The sequence below is a fragment of the Pan troglodytes genome, chromosome 10, assembly GCF_028858775.2.
Source record: "Pan troglodytes isolate AG18354 chromosome 10, NHGRI_mPanTro3-v2.0_pri, whole genome shotgun sequence".
Classification (NCBI taxonomy): Eukaryota; Metazoa; Chordata; class Mammalia; order Primates; family Hominidae; genus Pan; species Pan troglodytes.
The window spans coordinates 102098517-102124817 of NC_072408.2; the positions used below are offsets into that span (position 1 = coordinate 102098517).

At 37.2% G+C, this 26301-nt stretch overlaps 1 protein-coding gene across 50 annotated transcripts in view; it reads left to right on the forward strand.

Moving 5' to 3' along the window:
• The window catches only part of VEZT (vezatin, adherens junctions transmembrane protein), an 80702-nt gene that overhangs the window by 37363 nt on the left and 17038 nt on the right, over positions 1–26301 (forward strand). For 16 of the 50 annotated variants that reach the window (XR_010148388.1, XR_010148382.1, XR_010148379.1 and 13 more), the window contains 6 exons: positions 217–306; positions 5994–6169; positions 9448–9723; positions 13139–13276; positions 17832–17979; positions 25388–25719. Coding sequence is in view for 38 of the 50 variants with exons in the window: in XM_063786974.1 (XP_063643044.1) it covers positions 217–306; positions 5994–6169; positions 9448–9723; positions 13139–13276; positions 17832–17979; positions 25388–25719 (1160 nt within the window). In the remaining 12 variants the exon portion in view is untranslated. Of the gene's footprint in view, positions 1–216; positions 307–1310; positions 1354–5993; positions 6170–9447; positions 9724–13126; positions 13277–17831; positions 17980–25387; positions 25720–26301 lie in introns of all 50 variants that reach the window. The other 34 variants (XR_010148387.1, XR_010148381.1, XR_010148378.1 and 31 more) reach the window with 9 other exon arrangements.

A 26301-nucleotide genomic window follows, 5' to 3' on the forward strand; every position in this document is an offset into this window, starting at 1 on the left:
TGTTTCTAACTAAAATCTCCAGGTGATCCTGATATGCAACAAAATTTAGGAACTAATAAGGAGGCTGAGATGTACTGACAAGGTATATAACCTGGACAATTTTTTTCTTCCTTTTCTGATATAAATTCTCATTGATTGGAGGTAAGTACTTTGAAGTTTTTCTGCTGTTTGGGTATGCTTTTAATAATCCTATACAATGTCATTCATTTCCTTCAGCAAGGTATCCTGTTAAAAGTGGCTGAAACCATCAAAAGTTGGATTTTTTTTTCTCAGTGCAATAAGAAAGATGACTTACTTCACAAGTTGGTAAGTGGTCACTTCTTTTTGCCACTTTTCAGGGTTCTAGGTTATTAGTGAAATAATTGGTGAATCAGAATTTGTTTTGCTATCAATTTGGGCAGCAATTGATTTTTACTAGAGATTCTGCAGTAACTCAGGATCTTTTAATTTGGGCTTACTGGTATTGTTTATAGCTTTTAAAGAGGTTATTAGCCACTCAGAATGGAATACTCTGATAGTTATTGAAACTTTATTTGTTAGATTGCTAATTTACTATTGCCCTCTTCCTCCATTGACAGGTATCCCTCTCTATAGGTAAAGGAATATGTCATTAGTGGGATCAATTCAATCTGTTAAATCACAGAATTTCCCAAAGACTCGAAACAGTCAACCTGAAAGGTCTTTGTGATTTTTGTGAGGCTTTGTTTTTTTCTACTCTCTGCTGTAACAGAACTCCAGGGGGGAAATACTTCACCTTCTGACGTCCTAACAATACAAAATCCAGGGAGTATAGCCTAAAAATTCAAGTTATGTGGTTCTCATGGCTCCCAGAAGGAGTAATGTAGTTACAAGTTAGCAGATTTCAGGATCTCTGCTGGCCTGTAACCTTAAGAATTATCATTCCTGTAAATTAACATTTGTAAGGAGATTGTTTACAAAGTGCTTTCACATTTTGATTTGGTAATCTAAACAACACTATAAGATTTAGTCTGCTTCGGTAATGAGAAAACCAAGGTTCAGACAATCAGTTTGTTTTAATAACTTACTGAGTGAATTGTCTAAAAGTGTTCAGCTAGAAAGTGATAGAGTCAGAATTTGAACCCAGATCTCATGGTTCCAAAGCCATGCTCTTTCTGCTATAGCATACGACCTCTCTAGCTCAAGTATTATTATTTTTCGGCTGACTAAAATTACTTTTTTAGCAATCCAAATTGTCAAGTTCTTTGTTCAGGGTTTCATCTTTGTTGAAGGTGTATTGAGAAGGTCAATGAAGTGTCTTATCGTCTACATATAATGCCATTTTTATCCAGGTGGAGCCATCTCATTCTTCAGTGATACTAGGACTGTGGTAAGGTATATGGATCCATATACATTTTTCTGTGATTTAGTCATAGTCTGCCTAGGCCTGGTCTTTTCATTCTTGATTCTGTGTCACTGGCCACATGTTTCATGTGATGTTTCACTATACAGTGCCAGCTTCTGTATGCATCCCTTTTGTGCCTATATTATGGAGAACTATAAGAATACATACCTAAGGATTAGTTTACTAGTAATGGAACAAGAAATTGCCAAGTTGGCTTTTGGCGTGAGATTGCTTGACTTTTTCCCCTTGATTGTGACGTATTTAAAATGTTGTTAGCTATACAGATATTGAAGCAGGCCCTCATTTCTTTTGTAAGAATATTGGCAATTGCTCTGTGATATCTGAACATTTTACTAATGTTCATTTTTATAGTACTTTTCTTAAAAATTAAAAAAATCCTTTATAGCAACCATGATGGGTAGTGGTAATGGCACTTTTTAAGTGCCTTTTAGCCTATAAAGTGCTTTCACACGTGTTATCTTATTTGATCCTTGTATCAAAAGCCCCATGATATCCAAAGTGATTAAGATCTTTGAAGAATACTGACAAATGAATAAGTTCTCTTCTTCATCCCTAAGGAAAAAGAAATCAAAATCTCTTAATTTTTTATCTGTGCCTTCTCATAACCTTTCATTTCATCCATGCAGAAAGGAATTCCTAAGTACTTTCTCATGCCACTTCCCTATTTAGATCCTAGAAAGATCTTTATCAATCAAATCAAGTCCAAATTTGTCACGTCAGCACTAAAGAGTCTGCATAATTTGGCCCTAACCTACCTTTCCAGCTTTGTCCACCAGTATTTGTATCAATGAACCCAGTCTTCATTTTCCTTTATTCCGTACTTATTCTGTATGTCTATGTTTGTGCTCTTATACTGTGATGGAATACTTTCTGGTTTGTTTTTTTTTTTTCTTGATCCATTAGAATCTTTTCAATAAGCACTCCTAACTTTTTCTCAAAGCTTTCCCGAAACTTCAGCCTATTGTGTCTCTTATTTTCTGCATCAACCTAGTAATAATTACTTTGTGTTCTATAAGTTTTTGTATTGTAATATATCCAACGTGTGCTTTTCTTTATTGTTTCAGTTATTGCATAGATAGTGACAAAAGTAATAGCTAACATACAGTGCTTACTATGAGCCACTCTTCTTGGTATTTTATAGATACTGACTTATTTAATCCTCATAACAACCCTGTGAAGTAGCTACTGTTATTATCCCACTTTTGCCAAAGAGGAAACTGGCACAGAGAGCTTATTAACATGCTTAAGTTGTGGAGCAAGGATATAAAGCTAGACACTAAGTCCTGGCACTCAGACTTGTTGAAAATGTGCCAAAGTTTACATAGTACACATCCCAGGAGCATAGAGCCTCCAGCCATGCAGGTGATACCTGCTAATATTTAAATCGATCAGAATTAGCACCTTTTCAGTTTCTTCATTTGTTTGAGACCTGGATCTGGGCTTCCCAGTCCAAATAGGACTGTCATGACATGTTTCTTAATTTGCAGGTGTCAATTTTTCTGGAAGTTTGATTGTTACCTTGTAACACAGTTAACATGTTTTCTGCAGTTCTTATTTTTATAATCAAAGAGTAATATCTAATTTTACATTTTATCCTTAAGAAAGAAACTTAATTCATTAATCTGATTCAATTTAAACCGTTATAATAATCAGAATATAGTTCAAGTTTTTCCTCTATATGAGGCAATCTAATCACTAAGATAACATTGTTTTAGTTATTTGGAGTGTCTTGGTGCCTTTCAAGTTTATTTGTATTCATAGATGATTGTAGGTTGTTGGTTGATCACTTTTTTTTTTTTTTTTTTTTGAGACAGAGTCTCCTTCTATTTTTCAGGCTGCAGTGCAGTGGCACCATCTCGGCTCACTGCAACCTCTGCCTCCCAGGCTCAAGCAATTCTTGTGCCTCAGCCTCACAAGTAGCTGGGACTACAGGTGCACGCCACCAAACCTGGCTAATATCTGTATTTTTAGTAGAGATGAGGTTTCACTCTGTTGGCCATGCTGGTCTTGAACTCTTGGCCTCAAGTGATCTGCCCGCCTTAGCCTCCCAAAGTGCTGGGATTACAGGGGTGAATCACAGTGCCCAGTCGGTTTGTCACATTCTTAAATCAGATATTCCTAATGCTATTAATACTTCCTCTAAGCACGTTGGTTTTGGGGAGGTGTTATCCCAGTTTTTCACATAAGTCTGATGCCAGGGAATGGTGTTAAAGAAAGTGAGTAACTGATTAAGCAGAATATCTGTGAAGAGAGAGCACTGCCATTGAATATTACTGGCTTTTCCACTCTCTGTCAGCTTTAGCCTTCAACTAGTTAGGCTTCTTCAAACTTACCTTATATAGGTACATAGAAGTCTCATAAAAGGTATGGTCTAAAGCTTTTGTAGCAAAAGTTTGATTTTTAATACTTGCATTGAATATGGCTGTGTCTAATTGGGGAACCAAATAGTAAGATCAATTTCAGAGATTACTCAAAAAGCTACCATGCCCCTGCGCTCCTTTTTTCTCCCCTCTGAACAATAGTATAAAGTGAGTTGTGTTGCTCTGTTTTTATGAAAGTGGGGTGGGATGTCAAATTAAGTGGTTCCTAATGTTAGAATCAGAATTGTAGGAAGAGAGAAGAGGCAGTTGTTCAAATATGAAACATAAAAGTGCTGCAGAGGTACATGCAGAGTGTGTCAGTAGATGGTAAAAAAAAAAAAAAAAAAAAAGCCATATCAGGCTAAAAGAAAGATCAACATTCCATTGAGAAGATGCTCTCTTTTTGGACTGAAGATAAATAAAATATATCTAAATGCACCTAATATTAAAAATCTTCTTCTCTAAAAGTGGCATATAACCCTGATCAAGAGGTCATGGGCTCAGTTTGATACATGGTTCACCTCATTCTTACTGAAGTCCTCATTATGATCAGCTAGGCCTGGAATGTGTGGTGTGGGAATGATTAAGTTAACTAAGAAGAGCAAACCTGTTGCCTTCACACCCTAGACCTAACAGGTTTTACTTTAATTGCTAATGGCCTTGTCCATCATTCTCTTTATTTTGATCATATAGTAGGATCACTCTAGCACTAAATTTGTTTGTTTGGTTTTGGTTTATTTTTTATTTTTATTTTTTTTGAGATGGAATCTTGCTCTGTTGTCCAGGTTGTAGTGCAGTGGCACAATCTCGGCTCACTGCAACCTCCGCCTCCTGGGTTCAAGAGATTCTCCTGCCTCAGCTTCCCAAGTAGCCAGGATTACAGGCATGTGCCACCATGCCCAGCTAATTTTTGTATGTTAGTAGAGATGGGGTTTCACCATATTGGCCAGGCTGGTCTCGAAATCCTGACCTCAGGTGATCCGCCCACCTTGGCCTCCCAAAGTGCTGGGACTACAGGCGTGAGCCACTGCACCCGGCCTCTATTTGTTTAAATTTAATACAAAATACAACTTTAAATTTTCTTTTGAGGCAGACTATATGCAGGGAAACACAGCTACCAAACGCTTAGGATTTGAAATCAAAATTCTGGAAAGTTACTTAATCTCTTTGGGCTTTGGTGTTCTCCCCTACATAATGGAGAGGAGGATGATAAATAAAGGAAAGTTAGTAATTCTCACAGGGTTACTGTGAGAATTCACCTATCTGCCCTAACAGTGCTACCTCATCTCTCACCTCTCTACCATGTGCACTCTGTCCACAATCTATTAATAATATCATCTAATATCGACGACTCACACTTCCCCAAATTAGAAAGGCTTTTATCCTGTACCATCCCACTTCTCCAACTCCTTTGTCTGGTCAATTTTTGTTCATCCTTTAAAACTTAGCTCAGGCTTCACCTCTTTTACTTTCTCTGACTTCATTACAGGCTTGGTCCCTCTATGCCATTTTCATAGTACTCTAGGTGTATTTCATCACACTCCTTTGCATGTTATATTGCAACTGTTTACTTTTTGGGTCACTTCATTAAACTACGAACTCTTTAAGAATAGAGACTTGTATATCTTTTTCATTTTGTGTCTTCAGTGTCAAGCCTGATGCCTGGCTTATAGAAGATATTCCTTGATAGATGAATAGAAAGAAGAGAAGGAGAAATAAATGAGCTCGTATATGTGAAGGCATTTTGTAAACTATAAAGTGCTACGCAAATGTTAGTGTGATTTTACATTGCATTCCTTAATAGTGTATTTTTAAATATCTGAATATCCATTTTTAGGAGGCCTTGATCCTGCTAATAAAATTCTTAAATATTGGCTATATTGTTACAGCTTCAGGGACAGCATCTTTTATGTTATAGGATTATATTTTCCATGTCGTGCCCTAGCAATTTAATCAATTAGGCTTAACTAGACAAGTTTGTTAATCTGTAATTACTTTACATCTTGTTATTAAAAATTTATCTTTTACATCTGATGGCTCAATAATGTCTATCTCAACCTTTATTGTTTCACATTTACAGTGAAAATAAAACCCAGCTATCATACTGAAGGTAGATTGGACTGTTGTTTCTTCTTGAAGTATCTTCTGAAAATAAACACCACCAAATTTTATTAGTACATTAGGAGCTTAGCGTTTAATGCAATATTATATATGTGTTAATACCTCTCTTCTGGTATTTTAATGGCAAGGATATTGGATTCCGACTCGACTCATTACATACCATCCTGCAACAGGAAGTCCTGTTACAAGAGGATGTGGAGCTGATTGAGCTACTTGATCCCAGTATCCTGTCTGCAGGGCAATCTCAACAACAGGAAAATGGACACCTTCCAACACTTTGCTCCCTGGCAACCCCTAATATTTGGTACTGTCCAGAAAACACCTATTCTTTGACTGCTTACATATAGAGTATTAGCAGAGGAAACCCATCATTGTGCTCTCCATTGTAAAGGCATAAACATTCCATACATTTAGCAGTACAATTAAAGTAACAATATGGGGGGGGAAAGTGCCTTTCTAAAGTAAATACTATTTAAAGTGAAGCTAGGGAAAAAAATCCAATTTGGTTATTATATACTTCCAACTCATTAAAATTAGTTCTGTGCTCAGCAACCTAGCAAATGGGTATAACAAGTGCCAAAAAGTTACTCTGCCAGGTGCAGTGGCTCATGCCTGTAATCCCAACACTTTGGGAGGCTGAGGTGGTAGGATTGCTTAAGGCCAAGAGTTTGAGACCAGCCTGGGCAACGTAGCAAAATCCCATCTCTACAAAACATGAAAAAATGAGTTCAGGTATGTTGGCATATGTCTGTAGACCTAGCTCCTTGGGAGACTGATATGGGAGGATTGCTTGAGCCCAGCAGTTGCAGAGTGCAGTGAGCCATGATCACACCACTGCACTCCAGCCTGAGCAACAAAGCGAGACCCTGTCTCTAAGGGGGAAAAAAAAGAATTTATTTTACCCATACACCTATTCACATGTGTGCATGCAAACCTAACCTTCTTTGTGTTTCTTTATAATTAATAGGTTTTATCGTAACTATATTGTAGAGACACCAAGAATAGGATGGGACATGGAGGTAGGCAGTTGATTCTGGCTGTGTTGGCTGAGAAAAGATCACAGGGAATGTGATTTGATGATTCATTCAGACCATCCTAAAACTTTTCAACCTCTTGAACTATTTGGGTCTAGAGCAGAAGTCCCAAGCAATAATCTGTTAAAAGAAAAAAAAAGAATGTGTAGCAAAAAGCGATTATATATAAAAAATTATTGATGTCTTCTTCCTGTTAAAGTACTTTATTAAATTTGACATAGAAGGGAGGAATGAATCAAGAAGTACACTAAATCACTGTTCAAACTGTTCAAGTTATATAGGCAGTTACATTCATTGGCCTCAAGGTTCTGTATTTATGTCTTCCCTGTCACACTGACAAATGCTTCATTCTGCAGTCACTCAGATATGATCATGAAGAAGTAAAGCTTCTTATCCTTCAAAAATACAAGAGTTTAAGGAGCTGATAGAAGGAACCATAGGTTTTAAGAATTTACTACTTTACTAACTTTCCTTTACCCACAAATATAATCAAGCAACTATGAGACCTATAAATGATTTTAGAGTTTACTATTAACATACAAAAGTATATGATGAGATTTTGCTTTATGGTATTGCCAGTATTATCTGAAAAGTAAAGGATTCTAAAGGAAATTAGGGCAAATATTTATTTATTTACTTATTTTTTGAGACAGGGTCTCACTCTGTTGCTCAGGCTGGAGTACAGTGGTGTGACCTCGGCTCACTGCAGCCTCGGCCTCCTAGACTCAAGTGATCCTCCTGCCCTAGCCTCCCAAATACCTGGGACTATAGGAGCATGCCACCATACCTGGCTAATTTTTGTATTTTTTGCAGAGACAGGGTTTTGCCACGTTGCCCAGGCTGGTCTTGAATTCCTGAACTCAAGTGATCTGCCTGCCTCAGCCTCCCAAAGTGCTGGGATTACAGGCACGAGCCCCTGCACCTGGCCAGGGCAAATATTTAATAAGAAATTGCATGTGATTTTCTTTGCAATATGATTATTATAACTCTTTCCAAATATTGCTGATGTTTTTCAGCTATTCTCAGACACATCCCCCTTATACTCCCCTCTTTCTTTTCTTTTCTTTTTTTTTTTTTTTTTTGAGACAAGGTCCTGCTTTGTCACCCAGGCTGGAGTGCAGTGGCATGATCTCGGCTTACTGCAGCCTGCTCAAGTGATCCCTCCACCTCAGCCTCCTGAATAGCTGGGACTACGGATGCATGCAACCACACCCAGCTAATTTTTAAATTTTTTGTAGAGAAGGGGTCCCACTGTGTTGCCCAGTCTGGTCTCGAACTCCTGGGCTCAAGTGGTCCTCCCACCTGTGCCTCTCAAAGTGCTGAGATTACAGGCGTGGGCCGCTGTGCCTGGCCCCCTCTATCTTATATATACACATTTTCACCAAAGCATTCATTGCTTTAAAGATGTATTTTAGTCTGTTAGACTTGTAATTGATATGAATTTTAAAATGTGTACATATTTTTGTTTCAATTAAAGTAGTATAAAAGTACAAACCTTGTCCATATCGTGGTCTGTGGTAAGTATGTATATTCCAAATTGATGATGATTATTTAAAATTAGAGGACTTTATTCAAACAATTACTCATCAAGTGTGTATCATTTCTAATTGGAAAAATGTGTACATATTCTTGATCTAGTATGTGTTTCTATGCAAATAAAGTTTGATTTTAGGAAAAGGGATTTATAATATCTCTGAAATAGTATTTTTACTTTTAAATCTATAAAATCGGATTTTAAAATCTCTAATTTGCTTTTTAGGTTAAGGATTCCATATATTTTTTATTTTTTTAAAAGTGGTTTCAGAAGATGCCTATTGTTATATTTATTATCATTTTTATTAATGTCATAAAGAGAAATGTAGCAATTTCTTTGGGGTCACAGAAGAGGGGTTGGCTAAAATTAGAAGTAACTATTTCAAGCTTTTGGTAAAATCTTCACAGAAGACTTGGTGTCAGAGGAAGGTTTGAACGCATAGGATTTTGGTATTAAATATAAGATGACACCAGGCAAAAAGGAAAGAGAAGGAAGAGATGTTCTGGCTTACAATGCTTGTTGTTGAGGGCTGGGATGCTGATCTGACTCAAGACATGTTCTGGGCCAACTTCTGAAGGATTTTGTAGACTGAGCTAATGAAGTTTGATTTTATCCTGCAGGCGATGGGTGGTATTTCTAGCTCCAGATTCTGTATATGTAGGAAATGTAGAGGCCTTTTGTTGGTTCTGCCCAGCATTCAGTCAGCACTACAGACAATTTGAGTTTCTTTTGTGAAATCAGCTTTACCTGATTCCAGAAGATACCTGTTTTCTTACCTAAATTTATCAGCTCAGATGTTAATACCTAAGCACTATTGTCTAGTTGCGAGGTATTTTAAAAATCTTTCATATCACCTTCTTAAATGTCATATATTTTTAAGTTATGCTTTACAAAGAAGCTAGCATTTTATTTATTTAGTAAACCTAAATTTAAATTTTGTTTTTACTGATTAAAGTAATTCATCTTTCTTTCTCTAATCTGATGCATATCATTTTCTTCCTTTCTTGTTCCCAGGGATCTCTCAATGCTATTTGCCTTCATTAGCTTGCTCGTTATGCTTCCCACTTGGTGGATTGTGTCTTCCTGGCTGGTATGGGGAGTGATTCTATTTGTGTATCTAGTCATAAGAGCTTTGAGATTATGGAGGACAGCCAAACTACAAGTGACCCTAAAAAAATACAGCGTTCATTTGGAAGATATGGCCACAAACAGCCGAGCTTTTACTAACCTCGTGAGAAAAGCTTTACGTCTCATTCAAGAAACCGAAGTGATTTCCAGAGGATTTACACTGTGAGTTCATTTTTTATTTTATTTCTTAAATGATTATTTTCTACTCCATAAAGGAGAATATTTATTACCTATTTTCATTTCTATGTTGCATTTATAGGAAAAAAAGTGCTTTTCTCTTTAGTACTTACTAAAGTCAATTAACTGCTAAGTGAAGGAATAAATACATTATGTGCTAGATTTAATATGTAGTATGATTCTGCTTATCTGCTTTGAGGAACTAAAGTACTTTGGAGATCATGATTGTTTCTGTATATTACCATGTGATTATATGAGATAATATATAGAGAGTGTCTAATACTGAACCTAACGTGCAGTAGTTACCCAGTAAATGCTTGCTCCCATTACTCCCTTTCAAATGCCTTCTTTATGATAGATGTATCTGCTATAAATGCATTTTGAAAACTCTTGACATGTACTAATAACTGTTCAGGTAAATATTAGCAGATATTATAGCACTGATACTCTCAGAATATCATGCAAATAGTGATGTTTTCCATTCTTACAGGAAATTAAATATTCACCAGTCTAGCTGTAAGTATATTAAGCTGTAGGATATATTGACTACTTAATCTATTATTAAAGGGAAAGTTACATTTATTGAGCACCAACTATATTCCATATACTATGCTAGTCACTTTTGCATACAACTAAAGGCATAGAATTATAAATGGTAAATATTCATATCCATTCCATCTGATTCTAAACCCGGCTTGCAGTACACTGGACACCTGCCAAACACTAACAGATGACAGTTGTGTGCTAGTATATTTAATGATTTATATAACCTATATAACTTTTGCAATCTATAGGTGGGGGAAAGTAAGCATATGGTGAAGAACATTCATAGCTCTTAATTAGTTGTATCTAGAAAATCATGAAAAGAGGGAGTGAAGAACCTCTGGTAGCCATCGCATCCTTCACTCTGTTCTGCTCTAGAACACTACACAATCTTGAGATAAACACTGTTTCTAAAAAATCATGGAACAGAGAAATGGAAGAATCCTAGTAGTTATCTTGTTCTTTACTCTCTTGTGTTCTACACACAATCCCAAGACATAAGATGGATTTTTTAATTTCTCTTTCTTCTCAATCAAAGTATAAAAGTCAGCCAGGCACAATGGCTCACACCCGTAATCCCAGCACTTTGGGAGGTCGAGGCATGAGGATCACTTGAGCCCAGGAGTTCAAGACTAGCCTAGGCAATCTAGCAAAACCCCATCTCTACAAATAATAAAAAATTAGCCAGACGTGGCACACACCTGTAGTCCCAGCTACTCGGGAGGCTGAGGTGTGAGGATTGCTTAAACCCCAGGAGGTTGAGGCTGTAGTGAGCCAAGATTGTGCCACTGCACTCCAGTTTGGGCAACAGAACTGGAGACAACAGATTCTGTCTAGGCTGGGCAACAGACTTGGTCTCAAAAAAAAAAGTATAAAAGTTCTTAGCATCTGTTGATTTTTGTCTTTGCATTAGTTGAAGTCTACTTCTTATTGACTTAAAGGATAGCACGTTTTTAAGTTGTTTAAGTGTCAAATTTTAAAAGTTAAAAAAAATCATGCTTAAAATAAGTAATATTTCCGGCCGGGCGCGGTGGCTCACACCTGTAATCCCAGCGCTTTGGGAGGCCGAGGCTGGCGGATCACGAGGTCAGGAGATCGTAGCTGTCCTGGCTAACACGGTGAAACCCCGTCTCTACTAAAAATACAAAAAGAAATTAGCCGGGCGTGGTGGCGGGCGCCTGTAGACCCAGCTACCCGGGAGGCTGAGGCAGGAGAATGGCATGAACCCGGGAGGCGGAGCTTGCAGTGAGCCGAGATCGCGCTACTGCACTCCAGCCTGGACGACAGAGCGAGACTCCGTTTCAAAAACAAAAAAAAAAGTAATAGTTCCTTTTTATTTTATTGAGAGGACTTACTGGTTGAACAAAGTGGCTTTGTTCAACTAATGGTTAGGCATGTATAGAGGATTCTGTGCCTTGTGTCATTTTCCAACTTTATCTGTCCCCATGGAATTTGCACGAAGAGGTAAAGTGGGCCAGTTAGACATGATTTACCTTCCAGATTATGACTTCTACCCATTCAGATGACAGACGAAGAGAAGTATTGGAAGAAATTGTGCTTCCTTTGTCTCTATCTAACTGGATAATGGGTTGAAAAATGAATAATAAGTCTTGAATCTTAATTTTTTAGACATTTTCAAAATTAGACAGTTTTTAAAACTGATTTAGTAAAATGGAGCACAAGCAGTAGTGCCATATATTGAAATCATGAATGCTGTTTTGTTTCTGACTCAAATTGTCCTCTCTCACAAATAATTGAAACCTTTTTTGCCTTCATTCCCTTGTCTTAACATAAGCCTGTCAGTCATCATCCTCTGCTTTTTATAGATTTTTTAAAATTTGGTTTTTATAGATTTTTAATACCTGAATACATTTTAGTATGGTTTAACATTTTTAAAGTTTTGAGTTAGGTGTGTTGTTTTATAGCTTTGTGTTATAGTATAAGCAATTTACAAATGCCAATATTTTGTTTTACTGTTGGGAAAGATTACTGGTTAGGTGAAAAAATTTATCTGATAACCAGGTATTTACTCATGCATACTGTAAGTTATGAAATGTAATACATTGTATGTCATTGTTACAAATTAGGTACTCCCCATTAATCTTATGGGAAGTGCCATGAAATGTGCTTCCTCTTGAACAGCTTTGAGAGTAGCTATGCTACTATGCAGTAACCCTTACTTTGCCTTTCTACTTGTATTCCCCTGTTGGCCACTGGTCCTGTTATCTTTCCACGTCCCCTACTTCATTTTGAGTAGGTAAGTGCCAGTGGCAGCAGGTGGGTAAGTAATTTTACCCTACTTTTATGAATGTACAGAATGTATTTCTATACAGTATTTTTTCTGTACAAGTGACCAAAATATGATCAGTGAACATATGTGATGAACGTATGTAAATGTATATTAAGAATTTAAAAGTGTTTATAATTAAGGTCTTCATACTTCCTATGGATATAGGTTTTGAAAACTGAATATAAAGTAGCTCTTCTCTAATATATGTTAGCAAGCATAGTGTCTATGTAAAAAAGATGTGAATTCTTAATAAATATTTCTACATTTCTGTTATATCTCAGCCAGAATCCATTGTTTCCCCACATCAGAGGAAGCCTTTGCTCTTTGAGATGTTAATTTTTTGTCTTTTTTTTAGTGGTTGTCTATATATACATATATATATATATCTAGTCACAGAAATGACTATTTTATGAGACCTGAGTTGACATATGTATAATCATTTTCTAGTGAAGATCATGAAAGAGGAATTTGTTTTCTACATTTAATAGAATTGTGGATTTAGGAAACAAAAACTTTAGGACACCTGTACAGTTGTATCACATTTTACTTTTCAAGTTTGCTTGACAGGGTCAGTGCTGCTTGCCCATTTAATAAAGCTGGACAGCATCCAAGTCAGCATCTCATCGGTCTTCGGAAAGCTGTCTACCGAACTCTAAGAGCCAACTTCCAAGCAGCAAGGCTAGCTACCCTATATATGCTGAAAAAATATCCTTTTCTGTTTATATATGAAACTAAGCAATGTTTCTGGAGTCCTGAATATAGATATTATAGTTGTATCCTGTGAAAGTTTACTGTAAAGTGAGATTGCCTATTTTGAAGCTAATTTCCATCATCACTTCTATGTTAAAACTGGAAATGCATTCCTGGGGGAATGACAATAACAGACAGGAAGAAAGTTCTGTTCTTCTGTGGCTGCTTTTTAAACAAGGAAAAAACTTGAAATCTCTTCCTTTACTCATCCAAAGAATGAAGTCGAAAGAGCCTGGCTTTGCTAGGTCTGACATTTTAAACAAATTTCTCAACATGGCAGATTTGCATCATGGCATGTTAATAAACTGGCAACTGGAAATCCTTCCCTTTTCAAAAAAACAGGTTCTAGGAGCAGAATGGCTAAGTTCAAACACTGGCTGTATCAGTTACTTCCTAAGTGACTTTAAGCAAGTTTCTTAACCTCTCTATACCTTGCTTTAGTCATGTTTAAAATGGCAATAATAACATCATCTTCCTTATTGGATTTTTGTTAGGATCAAATGAGTTAATCCATATAAAGTGATCAAACATCATCTAGCATACAGTAAGCACCCAAAGACTGCATGACAATAAGTCTGTCACTTAAATTTATTAAAATAGGAAATTAGTTCTATTAGCCAGAAAATAAAGGCATATAAGAGCTTTATTTTAGTAAAGACATATAGATAAGTTAAATCCTGACTAAGTAGAAGGTAAAAAGACAACTTTGCCACTTCAGGGTGCTGGGTATTGTAGCACTGATAAATATAATACTTAAAGTTTACAGGGTGCTTTATGTTCTATCATATCCTTACACAAACCTTTGTAGCTAGATTTTCTTGTCTCCATTTTATGAGAAAACTGAAATAGAGGTTAAGTGACTTGTGCAGTATCATACAACTACTAACGGATGAAGTTGTGTCTTGACTGTAGGACTTATGACTAGAAACCATTTTTCTCTCTCTTTCTCTCTCTTTCTATATATATATATATATGGAAATTTCACATATATATGAAATGGAGAGAAAGCATTTTAATTTTTATTAAGAACTTTTCCATTTTATTCCCCATTGCCTAAATGCCAGTCTGCTATATGTCAGCCATTCTTCCAGGTGCTAGGAAAACTGAGTAAAAATATGTACTACCTACTTCTAAAGACTTTTGAATGTGATCAATAGAGAAATCAGTATTCATAATATTATATAAGTGCCGTGGGTGCCTTCCAACATGGCAGGGCAACATACTTGGTTTATGGAGTCAGAGAATGCTTTCAGGGAGGTGACATCTAAGTTGAGCTTCAGAGAATGAATAGAAGTTGGCCATGAGGATAAGAGTCTGCGTTCCAGATAGAAGGAAGCAAAAACATATGGAAAGAAATAGAGATATGACAGTGTGGCATGTGAACTGTTGGTCATTCAGTGAATATTTATGGAGCACAGACTGCCAGGCAATATGCTAATCACTAGACATACAGTGGTAAACATAATAGACATGATCCCTGCCTTATGGAGCTTGTAGTTCAGTGTAGGGTAGGGAGTGAGAGGGTTAGCCTATCAAAGACTACAGACTGTATGAGTTCTTTGTGCCAGTCATTTTTCTAGAAACTGGGGACCTAGCAGTGAACAAGATAGACAAGATCCTTATTCTCGTGGAGCTTACCTTCTAGTAGATGAAATAATCAATAAAATATGGGCTTGGTGCAGTGGCTCATGCCAGTAACCCCAGCACTTTCAGAGGCTGGCTTGAGCCCAGGAGTTTGAGACCAGCCTGGGCAATATAGTGAGACCTTGTCTCTTAAAAAAAAAAAAATTCTTTTAAATTAGCTGCATGGTGGCACACACTCGCAGTCCCAGCTACTTGGGAGGCTGAGACAGCAGGATTCCTTGAGCCCAAAAGGTCAAGGCGCAGTGAGCTGTGTTTCAGCCACTGCATTCCAGCCTGGGCAACAGAGTGAGAGCCTGTCTCAAATAAACTAAAATAAAATAATAAATGGACAGATGGGATTCTTCAGATAAAATAGTTACTATGAAGAAAAAAAAACGGGAATAGGATAGAGAATGATCAGTGGGGTGCTGCTTTTTATTAGATGGTAAGAGAAGGCCTCTCTGAGGAGCTGGCATTTAAACTGAGGTTTGCATGCTGAGAAAGATCTGGGGGAAGAGTATGCTGGTTAGATAGACCAGTGAGTAGAAAGATCTTGTGGCAGGAATGAATTTAGCATGATTGGAGTATAGAAAGGAGACCATCATGAGTTGAGCACAGTAAGTTGGAGGTTAGAGTATGAAATGAAACAGAGGTGGCCAGGGGCCAGATCATATTCTCCATATAAAAAACCTTAATAAATTTAACTAAAAAAGAATCCACCAATCATTTTGAGAAGACCAGTAAGATATGTAAACCCTTATTTGCCTGATCAAAGTAAAGAGCAGAAATATACAAGATTAGTAATGAGAACACAGTGATAACCATTGATATAGAAGACATTAAAATAACTGTAAGGGGATAGTATATGCAGCTGCACAGCAGCAACTTTGAACATGTAGGGGAAAATGGTTCTTTTTGTTTCTTTTGAGACAGTGTCTCATCTGTCACCCAGACTGGAGTGTGGTGGCATGATCATGGCTCACTGTAGTCTCATTCTCATGTGATCCTCCTGCCTTAGCCTTCCGAGTAGCTGGAACCAAGGCACACAGTACCACACCTGGCTAATTTTTTTGCATTTTGTAGAGACAGGGTTTCACCATTTTGCCCAGATTGGTCTCGAACACCTGGGCTCAAGGGATCTCACATTCCTGGGATTGTTATAGGCATGAGCCACTGAGCCCAGCCTCATTTCTTATCAAAATAAAAATCTGCAAAATTGACCTAGGAAGAATTTTAAAACTTGAAGAGATTGGACATAGGATAAAGAATACTCAATTTTAAAAAGAAAACACCTGGTTTATATGTAGACAATGCAAAATATGAAACTATTTTTAAAAAACAATGATAGAGTTCTTAGTGCTCTAATGTGGATCTCCAAGTTATATTAAGTGAAAAAAAACCACAAAGTGCACGGATTGGTATTTATTGTATCCTTCAATTTGTGCATAAAAGGGACTGGGTGTTTATACAGGGATAAATATGTATGTATGTATTTATGTACATGCATGCATATATACCTACATATCTCCAGATACACATTTATATTTGAATTTGCTCTTATGTATGTATGCATAAACAATCTTAGAAGGTACTGGTAAATGGAATTGCCTTTGCATTTGGATAGTGGAACTACATGGCTAAGGAATAGAGGTGGAAAGTAGTTTTTGCTGTATCCCTTAATACCTCATGAATTTTGAATCCTGTGAATATATTACCTATTCAAAAACAAAGTGAATTTAAAATTTTTTAACTACCAGATCCAGATGGTTTTATATTTAAAAAAAATTTCAGACTATAGAAAAGGTTAGAAGGTTTCCCTATATCATTTTATTTATGAAAATACTGTAATCTCAATACCAAAACATGTTGTATTACAAAGAATAAAAACCGGTTGTATTACAAAGAATATAGACCCATCTCATAAATGGAGAAACAAAATGTTTAAATGGAATATTTATAAATTTAATATTGGATTGTATCAAAAGATTATTATAATATGACCAAATAGGAATATGCTAGAAATGCAAAGATGGTTCACGATCAATAATTATTTAGAAAAATAATTAAAAGGAAAAATCATTATTGATTTTGATGTGTCTGTAAGGATGAGGGCAGAGGAAACCTAACAGTAGTCTATGTCAAACAAGCTAGATAGAACAGGCCTGGTGCCACTTATATCAGTCTGTGTATTTCAGATAACGTTCAACTAATAATGTCCTGCAGTACGCAGACTGAGAGGAAAAGAATATTTACTATAGCATAGTGAGGGCCCTGAACCATGACACAGTAAAGTGCACAATACAGCTACAAATGGTAGGTGTCAAAAATAACGGAGCTGAGCGCAGTGACTCACACCTGTAATCCCAGCACTTTGGGAGGCTGAGGCGGGCAGATCACTTGAGGCCAGGAGTTCAAGACCAGCCTGGACAACATGGCAAAACATCATCTCTAGAAAAAAATACAAAAATCAGCTGGGTGTGGTGGCGCATGCCTGTAATCCCAGCTACTCGAGAGGCTGAGACATGAGAATTGCTTGAACCTGAAAGGCCGAGGTTGCAGTGAGCCGGGTTGGTGCCACTGCACTCCAGCCTGGGAGACAAAGCAAGACTCCATCTCAAAAAAATAAATAAATAACGTATCACTTGCTTTGAAGACTTGAACTGTTAATTTTTTAGACATTAAAAATTGTATCCACAAGTATCCAAGATATCTGAGGTATTATGTTAATATATTAGATATTTAAAATTAATTTGTGTTTAAAAACTGCTGTAAATCTCCTCATCCAAAAGTTCAGAATAAAGATTAGTAAATGTGATATAGGACAATTTCACTGTATCTTTTATGCTTTCATGAAAAGGCTTTGTTGATTGCCTTAACCTAATTTAACCTACCCCCTGAACTCTGAGAGTGACAATGTAACCAACTACATCTGTGTGGTGCCTTTTAAAGAGCTGGGCCTTGGACTTAGTGAAGAGCAGATTTCAGAAGAGGAAGCACATAACTTTACAGATGGCTTCAGCCTGCCTGCATTGAAGGTAATCCATTTGTGTAAGGGAAGGGCTGAAGAAAAAATAGATGCACTTGGATTGTGTCTATGCTTTCTGAATGTAAATGGTGCGTTTGTTACACTCATTGTTTGCTGCATACCATCATCATAAATGCACGGGTGATGTTTGTAACTCTGTCTTTAAGAGCCGAGAGCATAATAAAGATTGGAAGAGGAGATCCTTAGATTTTGACGTCCAAATACTTAAAATGCTTAAAGAAATGCCTTAAATTAGAGTTTGGAGATAAGTGAATTTACTTTAATTGGAGGCCAATGTGAGTGATTTTATAACTAGCCATTTGTTTCAACAAACATGGATAATGGGTTATCTCCAAAATTCTTAAGTTTTTTTTTCATACATCAAAAGCCACATGAAAGGATACATTTAGCTACATAGAAATTAAACTTTTGGGCTGGCCGGGTGGCTCACGCCTGTAATCCCAGCACTTTGGGAGGCCAAAGCAGGCAGATCACCTGTCACCTGAGCTCAGGAGTTCGAGACCAGCCTGACCAACATGGTGAAACCCCATCTCTACTAAAAATACAAAAATTAGCTGGGTGCAGTGTCACATGCCTATGGGAGGCTGAGGCAGGAGAACCCGGAAGGCAGAGTTTGCAGTGAGCTGAGACCATGCCATTGCACTCCAGCCTGGGTGACAATAGCAAAACTCCATCTCAAAAAAAAAAAAGTAAACTTTTAACTTCAAATAATGCATACTTCAAATGCAAACAAGCTCAAGAAAAATTACAATGATTTATAACAAAGAGTTTTAATTTTTTTTTTATGCAGAGCACTCTAAAGTGTCTAAGACCTATAGAAGATAAGTTGGGTGCATGAACTGACAGTTCACAAAAAAAGAAACACAGGCTAGTCCCAGTGAGGTTGTATTTTACAACGAATTGATCACAACCAGTTATAGATTTCTTTGTTCCTTCTTCACTCCCGCTGCTTCATTTGACTAGCCTAAAAAGAAAAAACAAGAAAAGAAGAAATACAAATGGCCAATAAATATGATAAAATTTTTCATTTTAGTAATGAAAGAACACAAATAAAAATAATAAGCCGACCATTTTGCCAAGGATATTGAAAGTTGGTAATTTCATTATCACTGAAGATTCAGGGAGACCTCACACACCAATGGTGAAAGTATAAACTGGTTCACTTTAGCAGTGAATACCAATCTTCATACAGGTGTATGAAGCAAAATTGCTTTATTCTAGCAATTTTAATTTGCCCTTACAGATTTATCTCAGAATGTAACCAAAGATATACCCAAAGTATGTTCATGACATTAGTGTAGCAGCCAACATTGGAAACAAATTTTTTTTGTTTTCCTTTTTCTTTTAATTTTTTTTTTTTTTTTTTTTTGAGACAGAGTCTCACTCTGTCGCCCAGGCTGGAGTACAGTGTGGCTCAATCACAGCTCACTGCAGCCTCAACCTCCCCAGGCTCAGGTGATCCTCCTACCTCAGCCTCCCGAATAGCTGGGACTACAGTTACATGCCTCCACACCCGGCTAATTTTTGTATGTTTTGTAGAGACAGGGTTTCACCATGTTGCCCAGGCTGGTCTAAAACTCCTGAGCTCAAACTATTTGCCCACATCAGCCTCCCAAAGTGTTGGGATAACAGGCATGAGCCACCATGCCCAGCCTCCAGTAGTATTTTTAAGACATTGATCCAAATGTCTTAAGTTCCTACTAAGTATTTAGTAAGCTCTCTTTAGATGTTTCTTCGTTTTTAGTTTTTAAAACTTCCCTTGATACCGTGAAAATTAGTGCAAGTATTGTTGTTAGCATTTATCAAGATCCATTTTGTTTTGAGACTGTATTGACTTCCATATCTTTTACATTTTCTAAATCAACATAAATGTTCTAATAATCTTGTTTGTTTTCTTTCTTTCCTATTACGTAAAATTTGCTTTGGCTTATTCCTACTCCCCTTCTAACCCATCTCAATAAATGGCACCACAAAAAACCTGGACACCATCTTTCTTGTCCCTCTTTTTGCCCACTCACATCCAGTCTGTTAGCAGATTCTTATGTCACTTCTACCTTGAAAATGTATTTTAAACCCATCCACTTTTTTCTATATCCACCGCCGCCCCCGCACCATCCTAGTCCCAGCCACCATGCTAGTCCCAGCCACCATCATTTCATACTTAGGCTGCTGCAGTACTTTCCTCAGTTATCTAAAGTTATTTGTTTCAGAATGCAACTTGACATGTAAAGAACCTTTTTAATGATTTATCCTTTGAATTTGTAATTCCCCTTCTACAAACTGCAGGAAATTATTTAAAACATAGTCAAACTTTATATACCAAGCTGCTTATTCACTTTGTGTTTATAATAGTGCACAATGGAACACTGCCTGAAAGTTCAAAAATAGAGGAATGGCTGTGTGAGTCATGCCAGAGCCACATGGTGAACCATTGTGTAGCAGCTACAGCTTGCCCGTGAAAATTCTGTAAACACTTGGAGAAACATCTGTTGCCAGTGAAACAATCAGGATACATAAGTGTATACGCAATATGGCCACAACCCTGTTTAAAAAAAAAAATGAGGAGAAAATACCAAGATATATATAGCTACTCTTTGGGGTGGTGGGACTATAGATACTTTCACACTCTTTCAAATTTAATATCCTAACGTTGCTTTATTCTTTAAGGAAAATAAAGATTTTTTTCAAAGTGCAATTTAAGAGATTCTTAATGTGGAAAATGGAGCAGACCTGTGTTTATATTTTAGCCCTGACTGACTAGCCATTTGCCTTTGAATAAGTTATTCTTTGAACTTATGTCACCTGTGAAAAGGAGTTACCATCCCTGCCTTATAAGGTGTTAGATTAAATGAGAAGACATATTAAATACCTAGAACAGGGCTTGACATATAATGGGTACCCCCAAATGGTAATAGCTGTTATTCTTTAAGAAGGACTTGGAGAAAGAATTATAGTATTTCATTTCCTTTTAAATTACTTTTTGTTAACTCATCAAGATGCCTTGGAGATTTATTTCTTTATGCTGTTGATGTACTGTTTTTAAAAGCTTATTAAATCCTGAATTGTACTCTAGCTTAAGTATAGGCAGCAAAGAGAAGTTGTGGACCCTGTGGAGTCAGATTTTCCAGGTTTCACTCTAGCTCCGTTACTTGACTACTGTGTGGTCCTGAGCAAATCATTGTTTCTGTGTTTATTAAAATGGGATAATTGCAATGCTTGCCTCCAAAGGATTAGATGTTTGTCAGTTCAGTGCCTGGTGTAGAGTAAGCAATTAATAAATGTTAGCTGATTTTTAAAATTCTATCTGATATGGCCTGCTCTGAAATGTGAGACTTGTTCTCTGTTGCTGTATCCCCATCCTACCTTCCAACAATGGTGATTATAGCTAGATTCCTTTTGCTCACTCACAGTGTTTTACAAATCAAACTATAATAGTATTTTTATATTTCTTTTATTTTTACATATAACTAACCTGTAACCAAACTCAATAATTGTGTTACAGTTACCACATTTATCAGGCTCTGAAAGGAGCCTTATCTTGAGGAGCTCTATAGACTTTGCAAACTGTTGAAAACCCCTGTAATGTTCAAAGACTGTGTATTACCCCCTTCTGTAGTTACCACTGTATCATTATTCAGATAAGAAATTTAAAAATAGATTTTGTAAGTTAAATTTTTAAAAGTGTGTTGCCCCCTCTAAAGAAAATACATTTTGGATTTATTTTTTATTGTTCACGTATCTTCCCTCAGGAAAGTTTAGTGATAGCAAGTATTGCACCTTTAGAAAGAAAAGCAACCTCCAAATTGTAGCCTGAGGAGACATAAATAAAATACAGGTTGAATATTTCTTATCCAGGCCTGGCACCGTGGCTCACGCCTGTAATCCCAGCACTCTGGGAGGCCAAGGCGGGCGGATCAACTGAGGTTGGGAGTTCGCAACCAGCCTGACCAACATGGAGATACCCCGTCTCTACTAAAAATACAAAAAATTAGCCAGGTGTGGTGGTGCATGCCTGTAATCCCAGCTACTCGGGAGGCTGAGGCAGGAGAATCGCTTGAACCCAGGAGGCGGAGGTTGTGGTGAGCCAAGATCGTGCCATTGCACTCCAGCCTGGGCAACAAGAGCGAAACTCCATCTCAACATAAATAAATAAATTAATTGATTAATTAATTTCTTATCCAAAATGCTTGAGACTAGAAGTGTTTTGGATTTTGGATTTTTTCAGATTTTGGAATATTTGCATTACACATTGAGGTTGAGCATCCCTAATCCAAAAATTTGAAATTTGAAATGTTCCAGTGAGCATTTCCTTTGACTGCCATGTTGGTGCTCAAAAAGTTTCAAATTTTGGAGCATTTGGGATTTCATTTCAAATTTTTGGATTAGGGATACTCAATCAGTCCCTAGAACACAGTCCTTATCCCTCTCTTTTCCTTTAAGTTTTTAACTAGTTTTTTAAATTTATGAAGTCATCTATTTCCTGCTCTAGAAAAATAAATGCACACATTGTGAAATGCTTTAAATCAAAATTTTCTGTTTACCTATCAGCTATGGTTATCTCCTTATCCAGAGGAGCTTTCCTTATCCAAAGAACAAACAGGAAAAAAGAAATACATATTTCTGAGTTCTGGTTTAAGTGGGTAATGTGACAGTGATTGGATGACAAATTAGTCTTTAGAGACAAGGTCTTCTTCAGTCACACAGCTGGTGTGCAGTGGTGCAATCGTGGCTCACTGTAACCCTGAACTCCTGGGCTCAAGCGATCCTCCCACCCTAGCCTCCCAAGTAGCTGGGACAACAGTTATGTGCCATCATGCCTGACTAATTTTTAAGAAAATATTTTGTAGAGGCAGGGGTCTCACTGTGTTTCCCAGGCTGGTCTCCCAACTACTGGCCTCAAGTAATCCTCCCACCTGAGCCTCCCAAAGTGCTGGGATTACAGGTGGGAGCCACTGCGCCTGGCCTTTAGTCTTTTCAAAAGCCGCAGTAAACTGTACCAACTTGATTCTTGCAGTTATCTTGACCCAACATGCTGGAATCATCCTTGTTAACTCTTTTTCTCTCAATACCAATCAGTCAAGAGATTGTGTTAGTTCTGCTTTCACAATGTATCCAGAGTCCATCTGCTGCTCACCTTCCACCACTAACCACCGTGGTCTCATTAATGCTTACCTGGAATATTGCAGTAACTTCCTTACTGGTTTCTCTACTTCTACTCTCATTTTCCTATAATCTCTCAACTCAGCAGCCAGTATGGGCCTGTTAACGCATAAATCAGATTATGTCATGCTTCTGCTCAGAACCCTTCAGTGGCTCCCCATTGCTTACCTGGCCCCAGCCGTACTGAGCTTCTTGCTGTTCTATAGATCTGCCCTGTGTGCTCCCACAACAGTACTTTGCATTTGACTTCCTGCTCCCTAGAACTCTCTTCCTTGATGATTATCTCATGGCTCACTTCCTTCAGGTGACACTTTTAGAGACCTCCCCAGCCAGCCCCTTCTCTCTCCTTCGCGCTTTCTGTCTCTCTCCCCCCCTTTCATATGTGTACACACACATACACACACACACACACACTATTCCCCCCTTTCATATGTGTACACACACACACACACACACACACACTATTCCTCTTCTTTGCTGTGCTTTTCCCATCAACCAAGAAACACTATCTTTCTTTTTCTTCCTCGACAATCATTACTGCAAAAGGGAAATAGTATCTTTTACTTGTAAATTATTATCTGTGCCCCTCTACTTGAATATAAGCTCCATCGGAGTGGGGACTCTTTTCATTTTTGCTCACTGCTGTTTATCTGCACCTAGAACAGTGCCTGGCACATCGTGGGTGCCCAAGAAATCATTTCTGAATGAACGAACAAAAGAATAAAAATCATTGTAATCATAAAATTTAACAGTTGAATAAGAAGGCTTGCAAGTAAACTTGCAAGTCAAGAATCCCTAGATATCGCATCTGTAGCAACTAGGAAATTAGGCCTTGGTCACTTTAAAAAAAAATAAGTTAATGGTAAAATAGATTTACATGAAATTATCTTAATTCATTATTGGCATAATTTTAAAATTCATTTACTAAAACCATCTAAATACTGTCTATTTTCATGGTTGTGAATAATTGGAATCTAAATTACCCAAAGTGGTTTCATCCTCTTTTTATTGCCTGCTACCTCTTGTTTCATACTACATTGTTTCCTCATGCATTTGTTTCGGAGATATTGTCCTCATCTTGAATAGGACTGTATCTGGAGAAATATTTTGCTGCCAGGATTCAGGATGTATCTCAGGAACGGGCCTATGAACATATTCAGACTGCATTTTAAAAAAAAGAAGAAGAATGGGATTTATCCTGGCAACATACTGAGACCCCATCTCTAAAGCTTAAATATTAGCTGAGTATGGTGATACATGCCTGTGTTTCCCGCTACTCAGGAGGCTGAAGTGGGAGGATCACTTGAGCCCAGGAGTTTGAGGTTGCAGTAAGCTATGATAGTGCCATTGCACTCTAGCCTGGGCAACAGAGCAAGACTCTATCACAAAAATTAATTAATTAATTAATTAAAATAATGGGTTTTGCAATTTCTCATGTCAGACATTCCTGGAGTATTTAATTGATTTTTTTTTTTTTTTTTTTGGATGGAGTCTTGCTGTGTCACCCAGGCTGGAGTGCAGTGGCGCCATCTCAGCTCACTGTAACGTCCGCCTCCCAAGTTCAAATGATTTTCCTGCCTCGGCCTCCGAAGTAGCTGAGACTACAAGCACATACCACCATGTCTGGCTAAATTTTGTATTTTTAGTAGAGACGAGGTTTCACCATGTTGGCCAGGCTGGTCTCAAACTCCTGACCTCAAGTGATCCATCCGCCTTCACCTCCCAAAGTGAGCCACTGCGCCTAGCCCTGGACTGATTTTTATGTTAATTTCTTAGCTAATTCCTAGGGCAAGGTAATAGTCTTATTTTGAAACCCAAGCTTTTGATCCATGTGACTCATTTCTTTGGAGAGAAAAAAAAAATATATATATATATATGTATATATATCCACTAGTCCTACTGTCTTCTTTTCTCCTATGTGAAAATTTTTTTTAAATAATGAGTGAAGATTCACTTTTACTAAATTATCTCATTCCATCAACACTTCCCATCTAGGGCAGAACTGTAGTAAATTATATATTGATGTTACCTGCTGTATTGGAATCAGAGGTTCCCACATACATAATTTGAAATCATATTCTTGGCTAATCTTAAGGTAGTTTAAGTTCAGCTATATTTATTATTTAGGATAAAGTGCAAAATTTAAACCAGAAGTTAAGATAAACAAATTTATAGTTTGTTTTGAACACTGACCAATATTTGTTATTGATCTAGTTCTTTTTTCTTTTTTCTTTAAGGTTTTGTTCCAACTCTGGGTGGCACAGAGTTCAGAGTTCTTCAGACGGTTAGCCCTATTACTTTCTACAGCCAATTCACCTCCTGGGCCCTTACTTACTCCAGCACTTCTGCCTCATCGTATCTTATCTGATGTGACTCAAGGTCTACCTCATGCTCATTCTGCCTGTTTGGAAGAGCTTAAGCGCAGCTATGAGTTCTATCGGTACTTTGAAACTCAGCACCAGTCAGTACCGCAGTGTTTATCCAAAACTCAACAGAAGTCAAGAGAACTGAATAATGTTCACACAGCAGTGCGTAGCTTGCAGCTCCATCTGAAAGCATTACTGAATGAGTAAGTTTAGAAATTATACCAAGAAAGGTCTCGGTAATTAGCAAGCTTCATTCGTGTACCATTGTGGTTGTTGGCTTGTGTCCTACCTAGAAAAAAGAAACAAAATTGAGGCATGAGCATGAAGGGTGATTTATAGCTATAAATGTAGCAAAAAAAAAAAAAAAAAATTATAAGTACTATAACTTGAGGGAGTTATTATTTATAGTTTTTACTTTTCCTTAGTTCAACAGAAAACTTGGAAAAGTAGGCTAAAAGCAGGTGTTGTTCATTCTCTTTGAGAGCTGAAATGGAGATGGTTATAAAGAATGAGTTTCTTTTAATTGTCTTAAGGTAGTGCTCTTAAACTGGAACCTGCAGTCCAATAGAAATATCTACCAGTACTGGAACAGTATATATGTTATATATAGTGGAAGAGTAACATATTGCTATTTTTCTAAATAAATTACAGCAGATCTGGAAATTTTTTTGTATCACAGGACAAGCTTTGTGGTCCCAGTTGAAGAGCAAAATGTAGAGTCTAGAGTTTATATTTGTTCATTTCCTACCTTGCATGAAATTGTTGGTACACTACCTTAATTCCTA